General features: G+C 39.5%; 1 protein-coding gene and 2 pseudogenes across 1 annotated transcript; 2 read left to right on the top strand and 1 right to left on the bottom strand.

The window, feature by feature from the left end:
• Nucleotides 1-1452: 1452 nt before the first annotated feature.
• Nucleotides 1453-2415, top strand: LOC113451889 (olfactory receptor 10A7-like; annotated as a pseudogene).
• Nucleotides 2416-8906: 6491 nt separating this feature from the next.
• On the top strand, nucleotides 8907-12301 carry LOC113451890 (olfactory receptor 10A7-like; annotated as a pseudogene).
• Nucleotides 12302-12405: 104 nt separating this feature from the next.
• Nucleotides 12406-13284, bottom strand: LOC113451898 (olfactory receptor 10A7-like). Its single transcript, XM_026723287.2, is given in 3 exon segments — nucleotides 12406-12534; nucleotides 12536-13170; nucleotides 13173-13284. Coding segments are annotated over 3 exon segments (876 nt in total).
• Nucleotides 13285-26419: the final 13135 nt, after the last annotated feature.

Below are 26419 nucleotides of genomic sequence, written 5' to 3'. Positions count from 1 at the left end.
AATATTTTGATCTTTCTTATGACAGTGGGAAGTATAAAGCTCTTCCAAAGAGGGGAGACGGCAACAAATGATCCTCTGGGTAATGATGTAAACCTCTGGAGTGCTGTCCTATCTGCTACTGTGCAATTGGCAGACCACACACTGGTGCAGTGATAAAAGGTCACCGCAGTTTTTCATTCAGTTGTTGTTTCCTGAGTTTTCCAGGTTATGTGCCAGTAGAGTGATTCTTGATATTATTGCTTTTTACAGAGTTGAACCTGCACCAATAAAGCTGTTTCTATGTATAGTTATTTTGAATGTTTTCAATTTCCATCCATATAGCTAACGGTTACACTACATACTATTTGTGATTGAAGTATTTTGAATTATAATAAAGCCTACTGATTTGCTTTCCTATAGTCTCTTGACTCAGTTGATTACCATCAGGTGATTATTCTTATATGTGAAATTGTTTTTAAAAAATTGAAAAAAGGAATTGGAACTTCCAAGTAAAATGAACTGTTTTATTTTTATTTAGTAGATTTGCCAAAATATCCAAATTCAAATAATATATATTAGAGAAACAAACGAATCTATCCCCAATGTTCTCGTCTTTAGAGATTCCATTGAATAATGTATATTCACGTACTTTTCATTCTAAATTTAGATTCAAACTAAATCCTTTCACATTATTTCATGCAACCATTTAAAACTAATTGAAAACATGTCTTTCACAATTTGTCAAAGGTCCTTTGAGGTTATAGTTATTTTCCTGAAGTTTAAGTTATCACCAAAGGGATATTTAAAGAAGACAGAAGATATGAAAGAAATAGAATGGAAGACAAATAGGTTTGCTAAGTATTTTCAAGATTGGAGAAGAAAGATATGTATGTATAGAGAGAGATATTGGAGTGAAAGCATTTGGAGTCATTTTAAACTTGATTTTTTCCTCTATTTATAACAGGTATACAACTCTCCAATTTTTTGCACAATTTCAATTTTCAGCTATATTTATGCCATAATCAACCAACTTTTTAAGATATTGGGAAGGCTGAAAAAATAATTATTCATGGTGAAACATCTTTCATCTGTTTTTAAATTAGTCAATCAATAATTTTCCAGAATATGAGCAAGGAGATGAAATTGCTATTGTTTTATGTAGCTACAATGAGTATTTGGTATCATCTTAGTTTTAATCCACACTTTTCTTATAATCAAGTGTATTATACCAATATAATTTTAAAAAGCTTTGGACAATTTGTCCAACAGGATTATTTCTTTAATTAATTGTTAATTTGTTTGCTCGTTTGTTGTAGCTTTCATTGGGAATATACATTTTTGGTGAAATCATGAATTTAACTGCTCGACCGCTTCTACAGTGAAATTATGATGGATGTTTTTCAAATTCCACAGTTTTTCCAAGTGTGAACTGTACATTGATTCTGGACCAGTGTACCTGGAATGTGAAATGCAATGCTTGGTAATCAGACTGTCATCTCTTTTGTTATCCTTCTGGGATTTGGGGAGCTTCATGATATGCAGGTGTTCGTTTTCCATTCCTTTTTAATTATCTACATATTTACCATACTGGCCAATTTTCTCACTGTTCTTCTAATTTTGGTGGATCAGCATTTGCATACACCCATGTATTTCTTCCTAGGAAATTTGTCCTGTTTGGAAATGATGTACAGCTCTACAATTTTGCCTAAGATGCTGAACAGTCTTTTAACAAGGGAAAAATCCACCTCTTTCAATGGATGTATTACACAGCTGTATTTTTTTTTTTGCTTTCCTATGTGGTACAGAATGTTATCTCCTCTCTGTAATGTCTTATGATCAATTTTTAGCAATATGTAAACCTCTGCATTATGCTACTGTAATGAGAATTTCATGCTGCATCCGATTAGCTGCTGTGTCTTGGATCAATGGCATAGTATTTACATCTGTATATTTGATCTTCATATTACAGCTTTGGTCTGTGGCCCCAATGAAATTGACCATTTCTTTTGTGAAACCTTGCCATTAATAAAGCTGTCTTGCAGTGATACCACTTTTATGAAAAATGCTATTTCAGTCTTGGCTTATATATTCACTTTTCCTCCATTTACATTGACTTTTATGGCTTACATATTTATACTGAGAACCATTTTGAGAATTCCATCTAGGACTGGGAGACAAAAAGCTTTTTCGACCTGTTTTTCTCATCTGATTGTTGTCTCATTTTTTTATGGGGCAATAACAGTTGTATACTCGATGCCAGAAACCGAAGAAAACAAAAATCCTAGTAAATTCTTTTCTCTGTTATACACAGTCCTTCCTTCATTATTCAACCCTCTAATATATACCTTGAGAAATAAGGATGTCAAAGAAGCTCTGAAGAAGCTATTATTTAGATTTTGGAAGACAATATATGTTAATCTTCATTTAAAAACATAATAAACGATATTATACTTGATAGGTCTTATCTTTAAAAATGAGGGCTAGGAATGCAGCTAATAAAAAACAATAAAGGGAGGAGGAATGTTTCTTGGAGAATTTCTGGGATAAATTTCTTCATTGTAAAAGTGGATAGTTCTAATTCCTGGGCTCATCAAGAATAATCATATATTACACTTTGGTTATTAAATAAAAATATAGTACACAAATCTACTTGCCTTACATTGATTAAAAACACTTTGGTTTTTTTTTCACACTAATTAAAACTCTGTCAAAATGAATTTTTAAAATTTTCCATTTTAAGATATAAATATATGGTATATAACTATAAGGTATAACATTAATTGCCAGTGTGTCTTTGTGATAGCTTACAATGTCTAATGACAACCCAATTTGATTTTCAGCATTTTCAGTTTCAAAAAAATCTAAACAATTAAGTGCTTCAATTAATGATTAAATCTAATGATACAAAAATATCAATACATCTTGTTCAGTTTTTATAGGTCATCAATTAATTTGATATGCAAACTTTAATTATTCGGTGGAAAAAAAATACATATACTATTTTCCCTCTGAGAAGTGCTACTGTCAGAATAAAAATGATCGACTTAGATTACGTTTTGCTCAACAAATTTTTTCTTTTGATGTATTAAATTCTACTGGATTTAAATACAAAACACTTGAATAAATCATTAGACTAATATGAGACTATTTAAATATATCAAATATATCAGATGAATACTTCATTTAAGCACTGTTTCGTATTATTCTATTTGGGAAAGAAGTTATTACATATCTTCATGCAAGTTTTAAAAACATTCATTTGTATCAGTTTTTGTTTGTTTTCTATATTCTTATTGTATAAAAATTGATATTTGGAAAAGCAGATGATTGTACAATTTTTAGAAGTAAAACGCTTATTGTTCTGTCTTGGAAAGATAAATATATGGACTCAATAACTCATTTGTGTGCAAAATTGATAGTATTTACTATCAATATGGATGATATTATATCAGAATATGTTTACTGTTCATTGGAATGTGAAAATGGAATTTGTTATATTGGTACATACGTGTGTGTGTGTGTGTGTGTGTGTGTGTGTGTGAGAGAGAGAGAGAGAGAGAGAGAGAGAGAGAGAGAAGAACTTTTCTTGTTAAGGAAATCTCTCTCTCTCTCTCTCCCTCCCTCCCCCTCTTCACACACACACACACACACACACACACACACACACACACACACATACACACACACGCCATGTTTAAAAAGGTCTTTCTGGATTTGTCCAGCAGAAAATTGTATGCATTTATTCATTGTTTTTTTCAAGATTTATACTTTTTATTTTAAAATGCATCAGAAAACTGAACAATAATTATACAATTAACTTTTCAGAAACATAGAGATACTATATCCCAGCTTCTTGGTACTAATGAGTAGTTAAGATATAAATAAAATAATAATTAAAACTGAGATTTGATGTTTCAGTACCACATTATTAGATATTCAAAACAACAAAAACAACAAATTACTAGTTTTCTTGCTGGTAGAGGATGCTGTGGGAGACATGGACTAATCACTTGGAATCATCCAATCTTTTGCCTGAAACTACTCCACATTAAATTGTGTAAGAGCAACCAGCCTGTCCAATTTTGCTGTAGGACACACAATTTATTTCAACAGATTTTCCTTCTCATAAAATGGTTGGAGAAAAATATTTTGACATACAGTAGTATATGAAAGGAATATTAAAATGTAGACATATAAAATTAATAACGATACATTTTTCAAGATCATGATTTGTAATTGTAAAAGATGCACATTAAAGCTGAATCATTAGAAAGGCTGAATGAATAAAAATCGATCCTTTTGAATTGTGGTGCTCAGAATTTTTTTCAGAATATCTTGTACTCTGTTTTTTTTTTAAAGCTAGAATATAGATTTATTTCCCTTCACACTGCATAGAAAATGGACACAAAGAAAGAAAATACTGAAATGGTGCCACAGAAATGTGTGGTTTGTATCTTATTCATCTTCTTTTAATGACCCCATTATCCCTTGAGGGTGGAGTCGGGGCACCTGAATGGAATTAGCATAGTGTTTTTAATGGCCGTATCTCCTTCCTGTTGCCAATGTGGAGTTTTGTTCAGGAGATATATTCTCAGTTTGCCCAGAGAGAGAAAATTGCTTCTATCTATGATCAAACTCACAGCCTCCTGATTGTGAGGCAAAAGCTCCACCTCCAGGCCACCGCACCACTCCTATGGTTTTATCCTATTAAGATGTATAAAAATAACTGGGGAAATGATTGAGTAAAAAATATGGATGAGTTAAAAATGCATACAAGATAATATTTTTTGCAAAGTAAAAAAGAGGATAAGTATATAATCATATATTGTAAATAGGACTGCATCATAAAATGTGTGAAACTATTATATTGGAATTTACTGATAGATATTCCATAGCATAGAACTAAAAATATAATGTTTATGGAGTCTTTACAGGTATTTTCATAGGAATGTACATTTTTTTATGCAGACACTGCTGTACTTTTGCCTAAAAACAACATCATTTGCAGCAGTTGTTAGGCAGTTTGTATGATTCAAGAAGAGGAAGAAATTTGAAAAATGGCATATGTAAACCAAATGATTATGTCTGACGGGAAGAAAATAAGTCACTTATTTCAAGTCATACACAAATGTTGAAATCATTTATAGTGTCAAGATCAGAGGAAGTAATAGCATTGCTCTTTGTTGCACTGGTCAAACCACAATTGAAATACTGCAATCAGGTCTGGTTGTCATAACAAAAAGAAAAAGTATAAGGAGCTACAAAGAATACAGAGAAAACCACCAAAGTTGGTAATGGGCTTGGAGCCTGAATCCCATTAAAGGATTATGACATCATCCAGAGCATAGAACAACTGAAAGAAGTAATTCAAGATCAGAATATGTGGAAAGACCTGGGCCTATAGAATTGACAAGAATCAAAGGTAACTCAATAAATGACATCATTATCATCATATTTGGCTTAAAGAACAGAATGCCAAGGGAAGCCATGTCTTCCAATACATAAAGAGAGTATCCATAGCACTAGAGAGTAAGGCAAGATGCATTGCATGGAAACTTTATAATAAGAGTTGAATTAAGGAATGTCTCAAATCAAATAAGTAAACAGACAAATAAAATGAACAGCCATTTGCTTTAGATTGTTTTATGAAGATTCCTGCATTAGGCAAGGAATTAAACTAAATGACTTTTACATGTTCAACCCTGTGATTTTATGAATAGTGAATAAAGGTACTGAAAAAGAAATTTTCTAAAAAATAGGAAAATGGCAGACAATTTTATACATACATATATATATATTGTTTGATCATTACAATTATGTGGGCTATTATGGATAAGAATAAACCTCCAAGCCTCCAAACCTCCAAGATTTCGGTGCTTTTCTTTGAATTCTTTCTAGTTTCTTATAACCTTTCTTTTTATTGAGGCAACCAGAATTGATTACAGTTTTGCAAATATGATTTGGCTGGTACATAAAATCATGCTTTCTCTTGTGGAAGTGAGAGTTATGTCAGAAGTACTCCAAAAGAAAAGCAGCCTTGCTTTATCTCAGTGATCTTCAACCTTTCTGGCTCTGTGGACTAGCAATGTTGGTGGCAGCAGATGGCGACTGGTAGTGAGAAGGGGATCAGAGGTGGTATTCAGCAAGCTCTGACCAGTTTTGGAGAACTGGTAGCAGAAATTTTGAGTAGTTCAGAGAACCGGAAAATACCACCTCTGATTGGAGATTTTACAGTATCCTTCCCCTGCCACACCCACAGAACTGGTAGTAAAAAAAATTGAATCCCACCACTGGAGGGGATGGTTTCAAACAATGCATCTAATCCCTTGCATATACAAATGGAGCTTTGTTTTGTACAGCCCAGTTTCCAATGTGCCACAGATTGGTATTGGTCTGAGGACCAGGGTTTGAAGACCCCTCCTTTATCTAATGTTACTTATCTCAGAAGGAAGTAATGTGATTAATATGTATGCATGTCTAGTTATGAATTATTACTTTAATAACTTGGCATTTTTATCAGTCAAATCATTAAAGAAATCACTTTAATACTTAAAAATTTAATGGATTAAGTTATCATGTTCTATAAAAAGAAAATGTTCCAACATGGATCTGGTCCAGTAGGTATCAAGCAATCAGAAAAATGCCTTTGAGATCAGTCTGCTCACCTGAGACCCAGGGGCCATAAGCCAAATAGCACTTCCAACCATAAAAGAAAAGTGCACTAATTTCTAATTCAGTCTTCCTGCTGTATTTTAATGGAATACAGTAGAACAAAGCGAATTCTTCCCCTTTCCCATTTTTGTACTCTTCCATGCCCTGTGAATGGTAACCTTGAAAAGACATTTGGCATTGCTACTTTGCTATCTTGATTATTTCACTTACATATCCTGACACATTTCATTTATACTTGTGATTTCCTTTGCTGGTAAGTGAACTTTTATACATGAGTATAGCCAGAGATAAGAGGAACATCAGCTGAGTTCTACTGTAATTCCCTCATCATTAGAAGTTAAAGTTGAACTTTATCTAAAATGTCAGCTAAAATGTACCACATTTCATCTTCTGGATATTTTGCTTATATTTTTTAAGGAAAGTTTTAAAAAATCATATTGTTCCATATAAGAAGTAAGCCACTTTGTTTAAAAACATAAATTAATAATTTTGAATGAAACTGTTTGAATATAAAATTAAAGCATCGGGTAATATCAAAAATGCAATAATGATGATAATAAAATTTGATATCCACTATAAAAATATTAATTCCTTAAATGTATCTGGATTTCTATCATAAATAAAATGATACTATATATAAAAACTTGATTCTAAAGTGTTTTTGAAATATAAACATGGATGTATATTTTTGAACGCTCACTAACAGGACCATCTGTGCTTTCTTTGATATAAGAGCAATTAATATTATCAAGATTGAGCCTTAGCTAGTATTCAAATAGCTATTTAATAAAAGTATCATATTAGCCTGAAAAACATAGGGAGATGCTAAACAGATTCTCTGTAGATACCTCTTAAATATTAATTCATAATTCAATGAAGTTGATGACTGAAATACCATATATAGTATATACATGTAAGACATATTGCTATTTGATAAAGGAATTAATAGAATTGATAGAAATTGATCACACCAGCACAAGAACAGGCACTAAGCACCTAATTCGCATAAGTAGCAATCTACCACACAAGGTGCAAACTGTGCAGAGGGGCCAATGCATGATTCAGGAAGGAATGCATATATTGAATGACATTGAATTGAATGGACTAGGCTCTCCCAAATCCAGGTGGAAGATTCCACAGAAGATCATGGAAAGTAACAGGGTTAAGACCCTGTGGGCCTTCCAGATTCAGACACCCAGGCAGGTAATGGCTAATCAACTAGACATTGTAGTAGTTGACAAGCTAGAAGTAAGTGATGGTAATAGATGTAGCTGTGCCAAGTGAAAGCAACATCAGGAAGAAGTATGAGAAGCTGGAGAATTACTAGAAATTGAAGAAGAAACTAAAGAGAATGTAAACTAAAGAGAAAGGTCAAAGTGGTTCCAGTGATGGTAACAGTTCTCAGAACTGTGACTCCTAAACTGGAAGAGTGACTCTATCAGATCCTAGAAATATATCTATGTGTGCACACATGTGATGTGAAGTGATATGGTGTGTGTGTATGTGTGTGTGTGTGTGTCTTTTGTATATTAGTGTAGCAAAAATCCCATTGACCTACACATTGGGAGAACTACCATTATAAAAGAAAAACTATTGAATCAGTTATCAAGATTATGCAGTTATAGCTATACAATTTCATTTTAGGTCACTGTGATCAGAATTACCTCTAAAGAATCAAAGGTGGTGCATTCAGCTTTGATTTCTCAAATTGCCATGCCTGATGTCGAAAAATGTGTATTTTTTCCTTGTGACTCTTAATCTAAAAGGCACCGTTCAGGGGAAAAAAAAATGAAAATTGAATATGGGATTTTTGAAATTTGGTTCATACAAATCATTTATTTTCTGGGAAAGTTTTTATAAAACTGTTTGAAGTATTCCTTCCCTCCACTTTAAAGGCATTAAAGGCATCTTAAATCATCACACTTTAATCTGTAAAAGAAAAGCAAACCAGATATTTACGAATCAGTAGCAGTTTGTTAAGCAATTTATACCAATCCAAAGAGTAACTAGATTCCTCTTGGTTCTAATCTATAATTTTTATATGTTCAAGAATATTTTAGTAATATAATGCTTAATTTGTGCAATTGGTTAAATGGGACCTTTTTTTAATCTACAGTGTTCAACTGAACAGTTATAGAGATAGCATGAACTGAGCTTGTGGAGTGCAACTATGATGGACTCTTCTGAATTTCAAATGCTACAAATGTTTTCTATCACACATGTTTAAATTGACTTTCCGGACCAGTATGCATGTAATGTGAAATACAATGCAAGATAACCAGACTGTCATCACACATTTCATCCTTCTGGGGTTTGGGGAGCTTCATGGTATGCAGATGTTATTGTTCATGTTGTTTTTAATAATTTACATATTTACCATGATGGCCAATTTCCTTACTGTTCTTCTAATTCTGGTTGATCAGCATTTGCATATACCCATGTATTTCTTTTTAGGCAATTTGTCCTGTTTGGAAATGATGTACAGCTCTACAATCTTGCCTAAGATGTTGGACAGCTTTTTAACAGGGGAAAAATCTATCTCTTTCAATGGATGTATTACACAGTTTTATTTCTTTGCTTCCTTGGGTAGCACAGAATGCTATCTCCTTTCTGTGATGTCTTATGATCGATTTTTAGCCATATGTAAGCCTCTACATTATGCTACTGCAATGAAAATTACACGCTGCATCCAGCTGGCTATTGTGTCTTGGATCAATGGCACGGTGTTTACATCTGTATATTTGGTCTTAATGTTACAGCTTTGGTTCTGTGGCCCCAATGAAATTGACCATTTCTTTTGTGAATCCTTACCATTAATAAAGCTATCGTGCAGTAATACTACAGTTGCAAAATATACCATTGCAATCCTGGCTTATACATTTACATTTCCTCCTTTTATTTTGACTTTTATGTCTTACATATTTATATTAAGGACCATTTTGAGAATACCATCTAGAATTGGGAGACAAAAGGCCTTTTCTACCTGTTCCTCTCATTTGATTGTTGTGTCTTTTTTCTATGGGGCAATAACAATTGTATACCTGATGCCCGAAACTGAACAAATGAAAAATTATACCAAATTATTTTCTCTGTTATACACAGTGCTTCCCTCACTACTCAATCCCCTAATATACACATTGAGAAACAAGGCCATCAAAGAAGCCCTGAAGAAGCTATTTGGTAGATTTTGGAAAAATAGGTTTTTACCATGTGTTTGAAAGAGATGCAATAATGTACAGGTTTGCAGTTAATGGGGCAGCTCAATATACATTTTCAATGTGCAGTTGGATAGCTCCATATTTTGAACTAGCATTGTTATTTGAATTTCTCCTTCTTAGACACATTAAGAATAATCATATATTATAGCTTTATCAGTTAGATTTCATTAGAATCAAAATTTAAAAAAAACCCACTTTTGACTTTTCTTGATTTTTTTTACCTGCTTTTCTCATATCATGATTGTTCATATTATGGGAGTGATAAATTGATTTCTCTGCAAGCCAAGGTTTGACATATACTGCTATCACACCATGCTGAATACCTTTATCTACAGCTTAAGAAACAATGAAATCTATAAAGGAGTCAGAGGATTATGTGTGAAATAATTAAAGGAATATTGTTCCAAAAGAAACAATGTAGAGGCATTTTAGATAGTATGAATTATTATATGGGAATAATCTATAGAATTACTAATAAAAGCTCTTAACAATATGTATATATTGTTCAAATTCAAGCATTATTTGAATATATTAAATTTCCTGTAAGAAATCACAAACTTGCTGACATTTAATACAATCATCTAGTGCAGGGGTGTCAAACCCAAGGGTGCTTAAATCCAGCCCATGGGCTGGCCTGGAAATATCATTTTAGCCTCTGGTGGCTAAAATGAACTGTGTGTGCCCCCTCCTGGTGCCTCCATGGCTTTCTGCAGCACTCTACCAGCCAAAAATGTGCCCCAAAATGGACCAAAAATGACGTGAAAAATGAACTGAAAATGGCCAATAATGGGCAGTGCTGCCCAGCTTAGGCCAGCAGAGTGCTACAGGCCATGGAGGGCAAAAATGAGGTGCAGGGGGGATGCATGCAGACCCCCCCCTGCCCCATTTTGGCCAGCAGGGTGCTTCAGGAAGCATTTGTTCTGCCCTCACACCTCCCTCCCACCCTTCCCCCCCCTCCGCCAGCCTGCAGAGGAGAACTACAATACTGATCCGGCCCTTGATGAAATCTAGTTTGGCACTCCTAACCTTGTGGAATAAGGGGAAATGGTATATTTCTCCAATAGATTCAATTCATAGGATTTTTCTGGGACAATATTGGTTGCACTATGAAATTAGGATTGGAAGAATAACTTACACCATTAATAGCAGACATTCTTGGGGAAAAAACAGGCATGTTGTTTTCATTCATTCTCTCACTTCATGTGTGAGTTAAATGCAGAGGTGGGATTCAACTGGTTTGCACCAGTTCGAGTGAACTGGCTGTTAACTTTTTGCCCAGTTCAGATTACTGGCTAATCCCACCTCTGGCTGTCCCCGCCCCACCCTCCACCTCCCATCCCAGGAGTCCCCCAGCGCAACCTGTTTTGGCTTCCAGGGTGGTACAGGAGGACTTCCAGGCCCAAAATGGGGCATGGGGCTTCATGTGGGTCCCCCTGCACCACATTTTAGATGCCTGGGTGCTGCAGGAAAATAGTTGGGAAAGAAAATAGGGAAGACACTAGTTGGGAATACAGGCACAATCTGAAGAAAAAGAATTAATCAGGAAAGTATTTTTTCAAAAAAGTAGTTGGCCAAAGAAAGTGCAGGGAATTTTTATTTTCTTCAGCAAAGAAATAACTGCATTAATTTTCACCATTAGGTATTTTGTGATTTTAGCCAGGATTGCTACTATATTGACCTGCATACTTTTCATATTTAACTCTTAGCCCAAAAATGGAAATAGAAGAAAATTCTGCAAGAAGCTGGGTGATTTTAGTTTATAAATTAAACCTGACTTTGGCTTTAATTCCAACTAGCATATGAACAATGAAAAGTTGGTTTTTCAGAAGAGTTGGTTTTATTGGATGTTTTATGGGGTTGTACATTACGTGATATTGTTCTGAATAAGATACAAAACAGACCTGTTCATATTAATTAAAAAAAAATCTCATGAATTCCCAATGGTGCTTTCTTCCAGGAAACTGATACTTAAAGAGAAGGGCCTACAGGAGAAATATGTTTTGTTTATTTATTTATTTTCTTACTTAGTATCTTTGATAGAAACAGTATGCAATAATGAATATAAAGAAAAAAGACACTTTTTTCAAATATATTAAAATATATACATTTGAATCATAATTACATATTTATGGTTTACAGATTTCTGTCCTATAATTTGTTGTGAAGCATGGATTTTTAAGAATGCTACCAAAATTTATATCAGTATACTTTATTTGATTTACAATGGCTTTCTGGTTCTCCTCCATGTCATTCAGATCCTGCTTCCTTCTAGACCTTAGAACTGTATCAGTGAGAAGAAAGTCTCTTCCAAGCATTTGATAGCATTCTAGCTTTCTAAATATATATAACTGTCATATATTTGCCTTCATGTGTACCAGGAGGATGGAAATATACCATCAAAATATGCTAAATATGCTGAGAAAAATATATAACACTTCCACATAAGTTCCTAAGTGGTCTTTTCAGAGCAGAATGAAGCAATTTTAAAGTCTAAGACCAGGCTATTTTTGAAAGGTCTCTGAATAAGTGATATAACCTAGGATAAGCTTTTATGTCTTAGAATTCTCCTCAGTGCTCCTTTCATTTCATAGTTCCTCAGAGCATAGACAATGGGGTTTAGCATGGGAGTAAGTACTGCATAGAACAGAGATAGCGTTTTTTTAAAGTTCTGGTGAATAGGTGGAATTGGGCCTTAGATAAACAATGCTCTCACTTCCACAAAATAGTATCACCACAATTAGATGAGATGAACATGTAGAGAAGGCTTTTTTCCTGCCTACTGGTGAAGGAATTGTGATGATGGTGATGATGGTGCGGGTGTAGGAAATCAAAATCAGCACAAAAGGAAACATAAGGAATACAAGTGTACAGACTATGGCTTGAATTTCAAAAAAAGAAGTATCAGCACAGACTAACATCAATACAGGAGGGGCATCACAGAAGAAGTGATTAATCTTTTTCATGCTACAGAATGGAAGGCTGAAGATCCAGGCTGCCTGCTGCAATGACACAAGAATACCAATCAGCCAAACTCCACCAACCAACTTCAGACAGAAGTTCCTGCTCATGATATTGGTATAGTATAATAGGTTGCAGATGGCAACATAATGGTCATAAGACATGGCAGTTAAGAGGAAACGCTCAGCACACCCAAAATAGAAGAAGCAAAACATTTGAACTGCACAACCTGTATAGAATATACTTTTATTTCTCAACAGTAAGTTAACCAGCATTTTGGGGATTGTATCTAAAGGGAAGCATATCTCAATGAAGGATACGTTTCTTATAAAGAAGTACATAGTGACTGAAGAGCTAGGTCTTTTATAGATATAAATATGATTAGGATGTTTCCAGTCATTGTAACAAAGTACATCACCAGGACTATTGGAAATAGAAACAATTCAATATTTGGCATGTTGGAAAACCCAAAGAGGATGAATTCCATTTGAAATGTTTCATTTCTCCACTTCATTTCTTCCAGATGATTTTATAGGATTAGATACTAAGAGAAAAGATATAAGCATTCAACATAGATTTTAAAGAATACATATATAATGAATTTACAATATATTTTCACACTCTGGCCAAAAAACTTATTTTTCTAGAATATTTCAATCTTCACATCTCTTTTAAATTTCCTATCTCCCATTTGTTGTTATGTAACATTTTCACCATGCTTAATTATTTTAGGTCTCATGTTTGTAATATATTGCTATAGTCCCCAAATAACTTGAAGTCCAGCATTAATATGACATGTACAATGAATTAAGATATTTTAGAAATACTACAGACTATATAGTATTTCTAAATATTATAGTATTTAGAAATAATACTAAAATAATACTATATTATAAGATATAGTATTATTATAGTATTATTTCTAAATACTATAATAGACATTTCATCTGTAAAATCGTGAAAGAGAAAATTGTAAGGCATTAAAAGTCTATCAGGAAAATATTAGAGTGATGCAGCTCAGCTTTTACTCTATGAAGAATTATAAAATCGGGTACAAGTTTTGATTCAATATAAAAGGATTATGGAATATTGTGAATATTTAAATGCTATTTAAAAAGTAAAATGTCAATTTAGGTTATTCAGTAAAATTGTATTCTCCCCCCTTTTTTTCTTGTACCTCAAACTTAGCAGTGAGAAACAATTTTAGATAAAAAATAACTATCTATATCTATATCTATAAATATATATCTATATATATATCTATATATCTATCTATTTGTTTTCTGAGGTTCTCGTGGGTATTTGTATGTGGATCTTTGGTTGTTCGGGTTTTCTCCCGCATAAGATTCGAAGTATCTAGGCAACGTTTCGATGAAATCTCATTCATCATCTTCAGGCTTCTGTCTCCGGCTCTGTGCTTCTCTCAGATGATGAATGAGACTTCATCGAAACGTTGCCTAGATACTTTGAATCTTACGCGGGAGAAAACCCGAACCAAAGATCCATATCTATCTATATATCTATATCTATCTATCTATCTATCTATCTATCTATCTATCTATCTATCTATCTATCTATCTATCTATCTATCTATATTCTGTCCCACCTGTATCCACAGGTGAGAATCTCAAGTTACAGAGTTCAAATACTTTACGCAAACAAAAATCAGAGACAGAAGATTCAATTGCTCTGTTATCACAGTCCTTTGGCAATCCTCCTAGAATCTGTCTGGCAATTCTGTATAGTTCATAAATCAGACTCACTTCTTTCCAAGGCAAAATCCACTTTGTTTCCAGCAAAAATTACGAACTTGTACGCTCCCTTATATCCTCTGAGAGAGGGCGTGTCAGTCTCATTAATTAATCCTTTGTTGGATGTCTCTTTTCCAATTGAGATTGACGTCTCAATCTTCTCCTAGTTCTGGCATCCAGCCAGCATCCGGCAGTTTCATCACGGCTCGAAGCCTCTGACACACTTTCCTGATTAACAGTTAACACCTGAGGTGCAATCAGGGAGGGAGTTCCAGAAGAGGAAGACGTCTCTGAAACTTCTAATAAATTAGGCTCATCTCTCAGATTCAACTCCTTCTCTTCCCCAGACTCCTCTCAACGTCGCTCAGCAATGCAGGCTCGAATCTCACTGCCAGATCTTCCTCCTCACTCAAGCCTACATCTGCTGACTGACCTGGTTCAAAACTCGAGGCACAACATATATATATATATATATATATATATATATATATATATATATATATATATATATATGTATATGTATATGTATATGTATATGTATATGTATATGTATATGTATATGTATATGTATGTGTGTGAATATATATATATATATATATATATATATATATATATATATATATATATATATATGTATGTGTGTATATATATATATATATATATATATATATATATATATATATATATATATATATATATATGGATCTTTCTGAGAAGCACAGAGCCGGAGACAGAAGCCTGAAGATGATGAATGAGACTTCATCGAAACGCTGCCTAGATACTTGAATCTTATGCGGGAGAAAACCCGAACAACCAAAGATCCACATATAAACACCCGCGAGAACCTCAGAAAACATATATATATATGATCTTTGGTTGTTCGGGTTTTCTCCTGCGTAAGATTCGAAGTATCTAGGCAACGCTTTCGATGAAGTCTCATTCATCATCTTCAGGCTTCTGTCTCCGGCTCTGTGCTTCTCAGAGTGATGTGAGATTGCAGCTGCTTCTTCCTTTTAACTGCTAGTGGGGTGGGACTTGATTGGGTGGGGGTGTGTTCTCATTGGTAGGGGGTTTGGCTGTGTTCTGATTGGTTGGAGGCGTGTTCTGTTCAGGTGGGGGCTTGGTTGTGCTCAGGTTATGCTCAAGCCCCCACCTGAACATATATCTCCACTGCCATAGCCAAACCTCTAAGCATCATCTTTGAAAAATCTTTCAGGACCAGCTTCTTGCCAAAACTATGGTCACAAGCCATGGTCATCCCCATCTTCAAAAAGGGAGACCAATCTCTTTATGCTGTGTCACCTATAAAGTCATGGAATCAATTATTAACCAATCCATCATCCTCCACTTAGAAAAAAACAACTTACTTTCTAATAAACAATTTGGTTTCAGAAAAAAACTATCAAATATTCTGCAACTCTTACACTGCAACAACATATGGACTACCCAACTCGATCAGGGCAAAGCAATAGACGCAATCTACATTGACTTCTGTAAAGCCTTTGATTCAGTGGTACAGGACAAACTACTCCTAAAACTAAAATCTTATAGTATCTCTGGACACCTGCATAACTGGATAGAAGCATTTCTGTCAAACAGACAACAAATGGTCAACATTGGGAGCGTCCTATCAAATTCTGTACCTATCAACAGTGGTGTCTCCCAAAGCATTGTTCTAGGACCAGTTCTTTACATACTCTACATAAATGACCTCTGTGATCATATCAAAAAAAACTGTGTTCTCTTTGCTGATGACGTAAAGCTATTCACCATCACAGAAAATACTGCTACCCTTCAAAAAGACCTTGACTATGTATCAGAATGGTCAAACAAATGGCAACTTCAAATCTCAACAAATAAATGCTCTGTCCTACATATTGGCAAAAAAAAAATCAGAAAATAAAATACAGGCTGAATAGTCAAGATCTTGGCAAGGATCTTGGAGCACTCATCTCTAATGATCCAGATGCTAGAGCCCACTGTAACTACAGAGCCAAAAAGGCATTAAGAGTTGTTAACCTAATCTTACGCAGCTTTTTCTCTGGTAATATTACACTAATAACCAGAGCATACAAAACATTTGCTAGACCAATACTCGAATACAACTCATCAGTCTGGAACCCACATTACATATCTGATATTAACACAGCTGAGAAAGTCCAGAAATATTTCACAAGAAGAGTTCTCCACTCCTCTACTCATTGCAGAATACCTTATGCCACCAGACTTGAAATTCTAGACCTAGAAAAACCTAGAACTACACCACCTTCGGTCCGATCTAAGTATAGTATATAAAGTCATACATTGCAATGTCCTACCTTGTTTCTCAAACAATATGGCCTCCCCCATAGGAAGGTCCATTTTTTTATCAGAATAAAATCAAATTAAGCCCCTCCCCCAAATTGAGGCCTATATTAAACATGCAAAATAGGGGGGATGGCAGGGGGGGCTTGCCGTTAGGAAGTACTTTTGTTGCATACCTGGATATGGTGCTGCCTGCATTGACTTTGGCGTTGGTGGGGCACTTCATAGCAGGGGACCTTCCTCCCCTGTTGCTTGCTCTTCTCCTTTGCTACTGCAGCATTTAGAGCAATGCTGCAGTATTTGGCACAGCCATGCGCAGCCAGCCAGGGCTCCTTCCTGCAACCGGAGCCCGGCAGAGACACTCGGCTTCAGGCACTCCTGTCGCCGCCTTCCCTTTGCGTTCAAAGGCAAAGCCAATTCTTTTAAAAACGACACCCTACTACTGGTATGACAAAGCCTCCCCTGCCCGAGAGGGCAGCCCAACCCCACGTGGGGAGGTGAATCTCCCAAGGGCACAGTGCAGGATCGGTCCACCCCGGGAGAAGTACCCAGCCTCTATCCCTGCCTGGTGCCGGGCAGAGTGCGAAGAGCTTCACCTGGGGCACCCAGCGCAGCTGACAGGTGGGCCCTCCTGCCTGGCGGCACGGCTCTCACCAAAGTGAGGGCCTCCTCTCTGGACCCTCTGCTCATCCCATCAGGGCCGTGCCAGAGCCGTGTGGTGCACGCCCGCCTGCCAAATAAAAAGAGCCAGGCCGACCCAAGCTTGGCTTCCTTCCCAAGTCCCTCCAGCCTGAACCCGAAGGGGCCACTGGGAGAGGCCACCCTCTTGGAGAGTGATAGTGCCCACCCATCTGTGGACAGGGAGGCTATTTATGGCCTGCACTGCTTCCTCCTACGAGCTGAGCCCCGCCGAGTCAGCACCTCTGCCTGATGCCCATTCTGCTGCAGCGTTTGGAGCTGCAGATGCATTTGGAGATGTATGGGGATGGGGACAGACTGGGCGAGGGGTGGAAAGGACAGGCAGGTTCAGGATCTCTCTGCCAGCCAGGGAAGCAGCGCTGCATCACCTCGCCTCCCTGTCCACGGATGGGTGGGTGCTATCACTGCCTCCCGGTGGCCCCTTCAGGTTCACACTGGAGGGACTTGGGAAGGAAGCCAAGCTCAGGTTGGCCCCACTCTTTTGCTTGGCAGGTGGGTGCGTACCCATAGCTCGCTTTCCTGGATCTGCCCAGCCTGCACAGCTCTGGCGCGGCCCTGGCGGGATGAGCGGAGGGTCCGGCGGGGAGGCACTCGCTACCTTGGTGAGAGTTCTGCTGCCAGGAAGGAGGGCCCACCTGTCAGCTGTGCAGGGCACCCCAGGCAGGGATGGCAGCTGGACGCTTCTCCCGAGGTGAGCCGATCCTGTGCTGTGGAGAGTTAACATCTTGACATCATAATTCCATAAATCAGGGATTTATTTGTGTTTGATTATTAGATAAATAAATATTTATAATTTATAGATATTTAGTGCTTGCTTATTGACTGTACAAATGGGATATGTATACGGATTCCAAGCTGGAAAGTTAACTTATTTCTATGCATTATATATAAAGGCATCTGTATAGGGTAGAAAATATTAAGAATGCTAAACAAAGCTAGCCACATACTCTTACAGATTGTATATACACTAAACATTCAATATGAACAGGAAAACATACTTTACTTCCTAGATACATATACACTAATATATATCCTACGAGTTCATCCTATTTACTCTGAAAAGAAGACTTAAGTCTTACAACCTCACTTCTCAAAGTAAGAACATAGTGTTCTGTATTAACATTCTTGAAGACTCGCATTCCGATTGGTCCACCCGGACTGCAACGTGATTGGCTGACTGAACTCATGTGATTGGAGTGCTAAGAATCTACCGCAATTGGCCGAGCCGATCACGGGAGATTCAAAGCGCTGCCATTGGCCGCCAAGCCGCCGGCCGGCTGTATAAAGCCAAGCGGCTCGCAAGCCTATTCTGTTCCATTCTTAAACTCACAATAAAGAGCTGAATGTTCACTTCTGAGTCTCACCTCTCAATGCGAACCGATCTACCCGACAAAACACTGGCGATGAAGGTGGGATTGTGAGGCGAGGAACCAACCAGCACGTGGCAAACGGTGTGCAACGACCCACAAGATGGCCAGCAGCACCCCGCCACCCGCTCCATTCAACCCAGCCACCGAGGACTGGGAATCGTACACCGATCGCTTCCAGATGTTCCTGGAATGCAGCAATCTCAAGGATGCCAACGGGCAGAGGAAACGGGCCATGTTCCTGACGCACTGTGGCCCCGCGGTATTCAAGATGGCCAAGGCGCTGGCAAAGCCCACGGACATAAAAGAAATGGACTGGGCTGACCTCGAGCCCATCTTGCGCCGCCATTATGCCCCTGCCGTGCCCATACTCATCCGTAGGCATGACTTCTACCGTCGAGATCAGCGCGAGAGCGAAACCATAGGCAATTTTGTGGCCCAGCTAAGGAACCTAGGGGGTCTATGCGGGTTTGCCGACCTGGACGAGGCGTTATGTGACCGAGTCGTCCTCGGACTCAGAGACCCCATACTGCAGAGCTGGCTGATGTCCAAGAGTGACATCTCCCTCGCCAACACCCTCGCTGAGGCAACTGCAGCTGAGGCCACCCACCAATCGGCAGCCCGGATGTGGCAGGCGAACACAACTGAACGACCGCCAAGCAACGAAGCAACCCCGGCACCAGCGAGGCCTGGAGAAGTCAGCCACCGAGAAACAACCACACATCACGGCAACATTGACCCCCAATCCGACACCGATGACGAGGAAGAGGAGATCCACTGGCTACAGGCTGAGCACGACCGGCGGGACCGGAGGGGATTTAAGTCGGGATTCCATTGCGCCAGCTGCAGCAGCGACCACCCCCACTCCAAATGCCGTTTCCTCGACGCCATCTGCCAGCATTGCGAGAAGTGGGGGCACATCGCCAAGGTGTGCCGGAACAAGAAAAACTACAGCCCACAACGACGAGGCAGCAGCCCCTGACGTCGAGACGGCACCCCCCCAGAAACTGAGACCGCCAAACCGAGAGCCAATGGAGCCGCGACGGCCACAGCCGATGACTCAGCAAAGCACAGCGGCATGAAGAAATCCACCAGACATCGGCCACTCATCGACCATGGATGCCCGAAAGGTACACGTGGAGGTAAGCATCGAAGACCAGCCCTGCGAGATGGAAGTGGACTCCGGGTCCTACCTCTCCATGGTCTCTTGGTGCACAATCAAGCACCTAGTGCCAACCATCCGCCGCCACGAGCTAGACAACCAAAAACTAATCCTGAAGGACTACCAGGGAAACCGCATCCCTGTGGCCGGCATCGGACATTTTAGAGTCACCTTCAAAAACCACACTGAGGTATTGCCACTCACAGTCATAGACAAAGACCGCCCCAGCTTGCTTGGCCTGCAATGGTTCTCCCCGCTGGGAATAGAAGTGACGGGCATCCACCAAACAGACGAGGCTGACTGGAAAGTGATGCTCATGAGGGATTTCCAGGAGGTCTTCGACGACTCTCTAGGCAAGTACCGAGGGGCCCCTATCTCCTTCAACCTTAACCCTAACGTCACCCTGATCCGCCTCAAACTGCGGCAAGTGCCATTCGCGCTCAAACCGAAAATCGATGAGCAACTAATCAAGCTCGTCGTGCAAGGGGTTTTAGAGCCAATTGACCATGCCCACTGGGAAACGCCCATAGTCACCCCTATCAAACCCGATGGCTCCATAAGAATCTGTGGTGACTATAAGGCCATCCTCAACCACGCGCTACAGCAAAGCGCCTACTCCGTCCCAGTAGTACAGCACCTTCTACACTCGCTGGGGGGAGGCCGGGTCTTCGCAAAACTCGACCTGGCACAAGCCTACCAGCAACTGCCGGTCGATGCTGAGACAGCCAAAGCACAAACGATTGTCACACACTGGGGGGCTTTCCGATGCAACTGACTCCAATTCGGAGTCAGCGTCGCCCCAGGAGTCTTCCAAAGCTTCATGGAAAGACTCCTCCAAGGAATAAAAGGAGCGGTCCCCTACTTTGATGACGTGCTGGTCTCAGCCGCCAACAAGGAACAATTGGAAACCCGTTTAAGGGCGGTGCTGAAAAAATTCAAAGACACCGGCCTTAAAGTAAAAAAAAACAAATGCCAACTCTACACCGAGAGGGTTGAATTCCTGGGGTACCTCCTAGACCGGCATGGAATCCACCCAACCAGAAAGAAACTCAGAGCCATCAAGGAAGCCCCCACACCAACAAACAAGGCGGAACTACAGGCGTTCTTGGGACTGCTTAACTTTTATAATGTTTTCCTACCCCAGAAGGTGACTGTGGCGGAACCCCTGCACCGGCTACTTGATAAAGCAGCCACCTGGACCTGGGGGAAGCGGGAGGAGACTGCATTTCAACAGACAAAAAACCTGCTAACATCAGACGCAGTCCTGATCCAGTATAGCGAGACCCTGCCGCTAACGGTGACATGCGACATGTCGCCCTTCGGCATCGGAGCAGTCCTTAGCCAAACCCTACCCAATGGGAAGGAAGCACCCATCGCCTTCTTCTCAAGAACGCTGGCCAGACCGGAGAGAAATTACAGCCAGATGGACAAAGAAGCCCTCGCCATCGTCTCTGGAGTGAAAAGGTTCCACGAGTACCTTTACGGTAGTACCTTTTCAATCATTATGGACCACAAACCCTTACTCGGAATACTGGCAGGGAACAAGGCCACCCCAAACATCCTGTCACCCCGGATGACAAGGTGGTCCAAATTCCTTGCCACTTACTTGTATGAACTGTCACACCGGCCCGGCAAGAATATCCCGCACGTAGACGCACTAAGCCGGTCACCCCTACCAGACTTAGATGACGACCCAGCACCCACAACAATGACCCTGCAAATAGAGACTCTACCCAGCCCGCTCTTAACCGCACCAGACATTGCCCGAGAAACAAATAAAGACAAACGGCTGGCGCGGGTATTGAGCTGGGTAGAGCGGGGGTGGCCGGAAAATGGGGGCAGCGAACAGTTCAAAACCTTCAGGAACTGGCAAACCAAGCTGTTCACACAAAAAGGGTGCATACTCTGGGGAGACCGGGTAGTTATACCAGAGACACTACAGAAAAGAGTACTGGCAATGCTACACGAGGGGCACCCGGGTGTTGTCAAGATGAAAGCCCTGGCCAGAAGTTACGATTGGTGGCCAGGGATGGACAAGCAAATCGAGACATGGGTCGCCGGGTGCAACAGGTGCCAAGAGACGAGATCCACCACCCCTGCCGCTCCAGTCCTGGAATGGGAAATCCCCAGAGGACCGTGGTCGCGAATACACATAGACTTCACCGGGCCGACCAAGGGGCATACATTCCTCATCACCATGGATGCCTATTCCAACTGGCTGGAGGTAAGCACCATGAGGACAACAACAACAGAAGCGGTCATTGATAAGCTTAACAGACTCTTTGCGACACATGGGTTGCCAGATGTCTTAGTGTCGGATAACAGCCCAAAGTTCACGGCACTGGCATTTGAAAGATACCTGGCCGAATGGGGCATCAGACACGCCCTAACCTCGACAGCTCACCCGGCGGCGAATGGACGGGCAGAACGGATGGTCCAATACACAAAGAAAACCATCCAGAAAATTGAAACCGGCGACATTCACGAAAAGATAAACAGAATGCTATTCATACAGCATATTACGCCCAGCACGACCACAAACAAAAGCCCAGCAGAACTACTGACGGGCAGGAAATTGAGGTCCCCGCTGGACCGGCTACACCCAACCTACAACCCGGAGAAACCCCCAGATTCCTCCAGCCAGCACCGGGCATTCAACATCGGGGACACAGTCTACGCAAAGAACTTCACGGGAGACCCACTCTGGGTACCTGTGCAAATAACACAGGTAACCGGCCCCCGGTCATACAGACTCCAAATCACAGATGGAAGAAGCTGGAGGCGGCACATCGACCAGCTACAGTCCAGGCTAGCCGCCAACACCCCCAACGCCTCGACAACAACAACCACAGAAAGCAGAGAGGGAGGGGGAACCACAACAACCAAGCAGGGGAACGACAAAAGGCTGGAAACGCTAGCGGTACACCCCCAAACGTAAGCCGAACACCCCCCACCAAAAGATAGCAACATCCAAATAAACCAACCATACTCACCAGCAGATCTCGAGCTGTCGCAGACGGGAGCTTCACCTGGAAGGTACAGCCAAGCCAGCTCAACCAGCCCAGAAAGACCAGGTGGGAGCAGCAGGGACTGCAGCTCGACTGACCCAGGTAGTCCGGGCGGGAGCTGCAGCAACAGGCCCGGCTCACCCTTCCAGGCGGTTCCCTCAAAAGGGTTGAGAGCGACGCGGAGCCCGGCCGAACCGGCCGACGATCACACACAGACTGAGCCGCACAGGTCAACCAGGAAGGTACGGAGCCCCACCTATCTGTGCGACTACGTCACCACGCTGCGTCGGATGAAACCATGAGGGGAGGGGTGTTCTGTATTAACATTCTTGAAGACTCGCATTCCAATTGGTCCACCCGGACCGCAACGTGATTGGCTGACTGAACTCCTGTGATTGGAGTGCTAAGAATCTACCGCGATTGGCCGAGCTGATCACGCTGCCATTGGCTGCCGAGCCGCTGACCGGCTGTATAAAGCCAAGTGGCTCGCAAGCCTATTCTGTTCCATTCTTAAACTCACAATAAAGAGCTGAATGTTCACTTCCAAGTCTCGCCTCTCAATGCGAACCGATCTACCTGACAAAACACATAGCACACATGAATTTTCTCCAAAAAGAGAATGCTTCCAAAATAATGAGGAAGTTACCAAAATACATTTAATTCCATTTTTCTTTTCTTTTTCCTATTTATTCAAAATTAAATATTTTGAATAAATTTTTATTTCTCTACCACAGTAAAATGAATCATGCATACTTACAAAATAAACTTGAATTATGGATCAGGTTAACCACTTCCAGCAAAATTTGTTGATTACATTTAGTATTATTTTTTTATAGAATTGTGCAAAATATTTGAAAATGATGCCTTGCAAACTGTAAGTAACATTTCACAAAATATTAAAGGAGAGTTATCTTTTAGAAAGATTTCCCCAGAAATTTGCAAATGCACGTACACTTGACTTCTGCTTCAAGTGATAAGTTTGATAGCTATATCTATGTCTATATACTGTATATATAAATATGAAGGTAACTCAGAAAAGCTCCTGAAATCACATGAGCTTTCTAAAGAAAACATTTCAAGGGAAAGGACTTTAAACATGATTACATGCTTTGCAAAACAGTATCTTTTAAGATACTTTTTATTCTAATGCACTAGTTCCAGAGATGGTATTCAGCAGGTTCCAACCAGTTCTGGAGAACCAGTAGCGGAAATTTTGAGTAGTTCGGAGAACCGGCAAATACCACCTCTGACTGGCGATTCTACAGTATCCTTCCCCTGCCACGCCCACCAAGCCATGCCCACAGAACCAATAATAAAAAAAGTTGAATCCCATCACTGATTAGTTCAATATCTGTTTCTGGTTGCAATTGAAAGTAATAGAGAACAATCACCCACTGAAATTTATGCACATATCAAATATAGGAATAACTTGATGTAATATCAGGTTTAAACAAAGCCATAGTCTTAAGCATGTCTATAGAACAAAGATCTTCCTTGTTTCTTGGCAATATTTTTATGAAATGATGCTACTTAGGAATAGCATATGTAGGTGAATATATGTCTCTATACAATTGTAAAATACTGTGTGCACATCATGCCTATTTGGCATATGTTAGGAAAGTATCTTTGATAAGGTTTTTCTTTGGATCCTGTTTACACATAAGAAAAAAAACAGCAACTATGCTAAAATCCTTGCACCATCTAGGGAAAAAAAAGATAAAACAATAATAATAGTAGGTCTTTGGAAGGACTCAGTAAGTGAATAAAAATGTCAAATCCAGAATCTAACCAACCAATCATCATTAAAAAAAAAGAGTTGGAAAGCAAGATATGCTATAATTTATAAAAGATATGTCTTTAACATTTAAGTTTTTCCAAAATTTCAATTTTAAAAAATTGAATTTATATAAATTCAATGTCCTGATGAAACCTAGTTCTTTTGTGATTAAGGCAAACATAAGCTCACTGCAACAGAAAGGACCATATTTGTCAGAACTGGGAAATAGCAAATTAGAAAGCAAGATAAATGTTTGTGAGATTAGAAGCAATGACTTTTTGTTTGGGAAGATGAAGTCATGGCAGTGTGGGAAAGGAAAGGTTAGAATAGCAAACTGGACCCAATACCTTCTTAACCTGTAGGATATAGCATCAACTTCATGAACAGTTGGCTGTCTGAAAGAAGAGTTTCCTGTTGATTTTTTTATTTTTATTTTTCCCAATGTCAAGTAAAGAAGATGTGGGGCTCAAATAGAACCATGATAAATGAGTTTATTCTTCTTGGCTTTACCAATCAGCCTACATTACAGTGTCTTTTTATTGTGGTGTGCCTTGTCATGAGTCTGACCACGGTAATTGGAAATAGCCTCATTATCTTCCTGATTTGGAGTCATCCCCACCTCCACACAGCTATGTATTTTTTCATTGGTAATCTCTCTTTGCTGGACATACTTTTCACAATAATCACTGTCCCTCAGATGCTTGTACACCTAAATACTGGAATAAATATAATTTCATTCAATAGATGCATTGCCCAACTTAACCTGAGCCTCTCTTGTGGAATGACTGAGTGCTTCATTTTGGCTTTCATGGCCTATGACCGCTATGTGGCAATAGGTCAGCCTCTAAGATACCCTACTATCATGGGAATGCGTGTATGCACGAAGATGGCAGGGATGTGCTGTGTCACTGCATTTTTAATGGTTCTGTACTGACAGCCATCACTACCAGTTTTCCTTTCTGCGGACCAAATCAGATTAATCATTTCTATTGCGAGTTACCTGCAATGCTTCAACTGGCATGTATAGATACATATATGGTAGAAGCCCTTATCCTTGCCCTGAGTGTGATTGTACTCATGTTACCTTTTACCTTCATAGTGATTTCTTATGTTCAGATTACCATAGTAGTGCTCAGCATGCACTCAACCAAAGGTGATCAAAGAGCCTTCTCTACTTGCGCTACCCACCTCACTGTTCTTACATTATTTTACAGCACCATTGGCTTCACTTACTTAAAACCCAGATCTCATCATGTAGCAGACCAGGAGAAAAGGGCCTCAGTCTTCTATGCTTTGGTCTCTCCCATGCTGAATCCCATCATCTATAGCCTGAGAAACAAGAGGCTTTTCCAAAGCAATGGGTAAAGTCTGCTGAGTTACACATGCTTTTTTATTTAAACTGGAGACATTTAAGAATGGAAGCTTTCTTCATCGATCCAAGGAATGTTTACATTGTATTTTCCTATAAGTGCCACAGGTGATGAATTATGTGACCATTTGGATTAAGCATAAGGACTTGGAAAT

Source organism: Pseudonaja textilis, chromosome Z (genome assembly GCF_049901715.1).
Source record: "Pseudonaja textilis isolate UNSWEBS1 chromosome Z, rPseTex1.2, whole genome shotgun sequence".
NCBI lineage: Eukaryota > Metazoa > Chordata > Lepidosauria > Squamata > Elapidae > Pseudonaja > Pseudonaja textilis.
The sequence above is the reverse complement of the archived record's forward strand: the minus strand, read 5'-3'. Positions and strand labels throughout refer to the sequence as shown.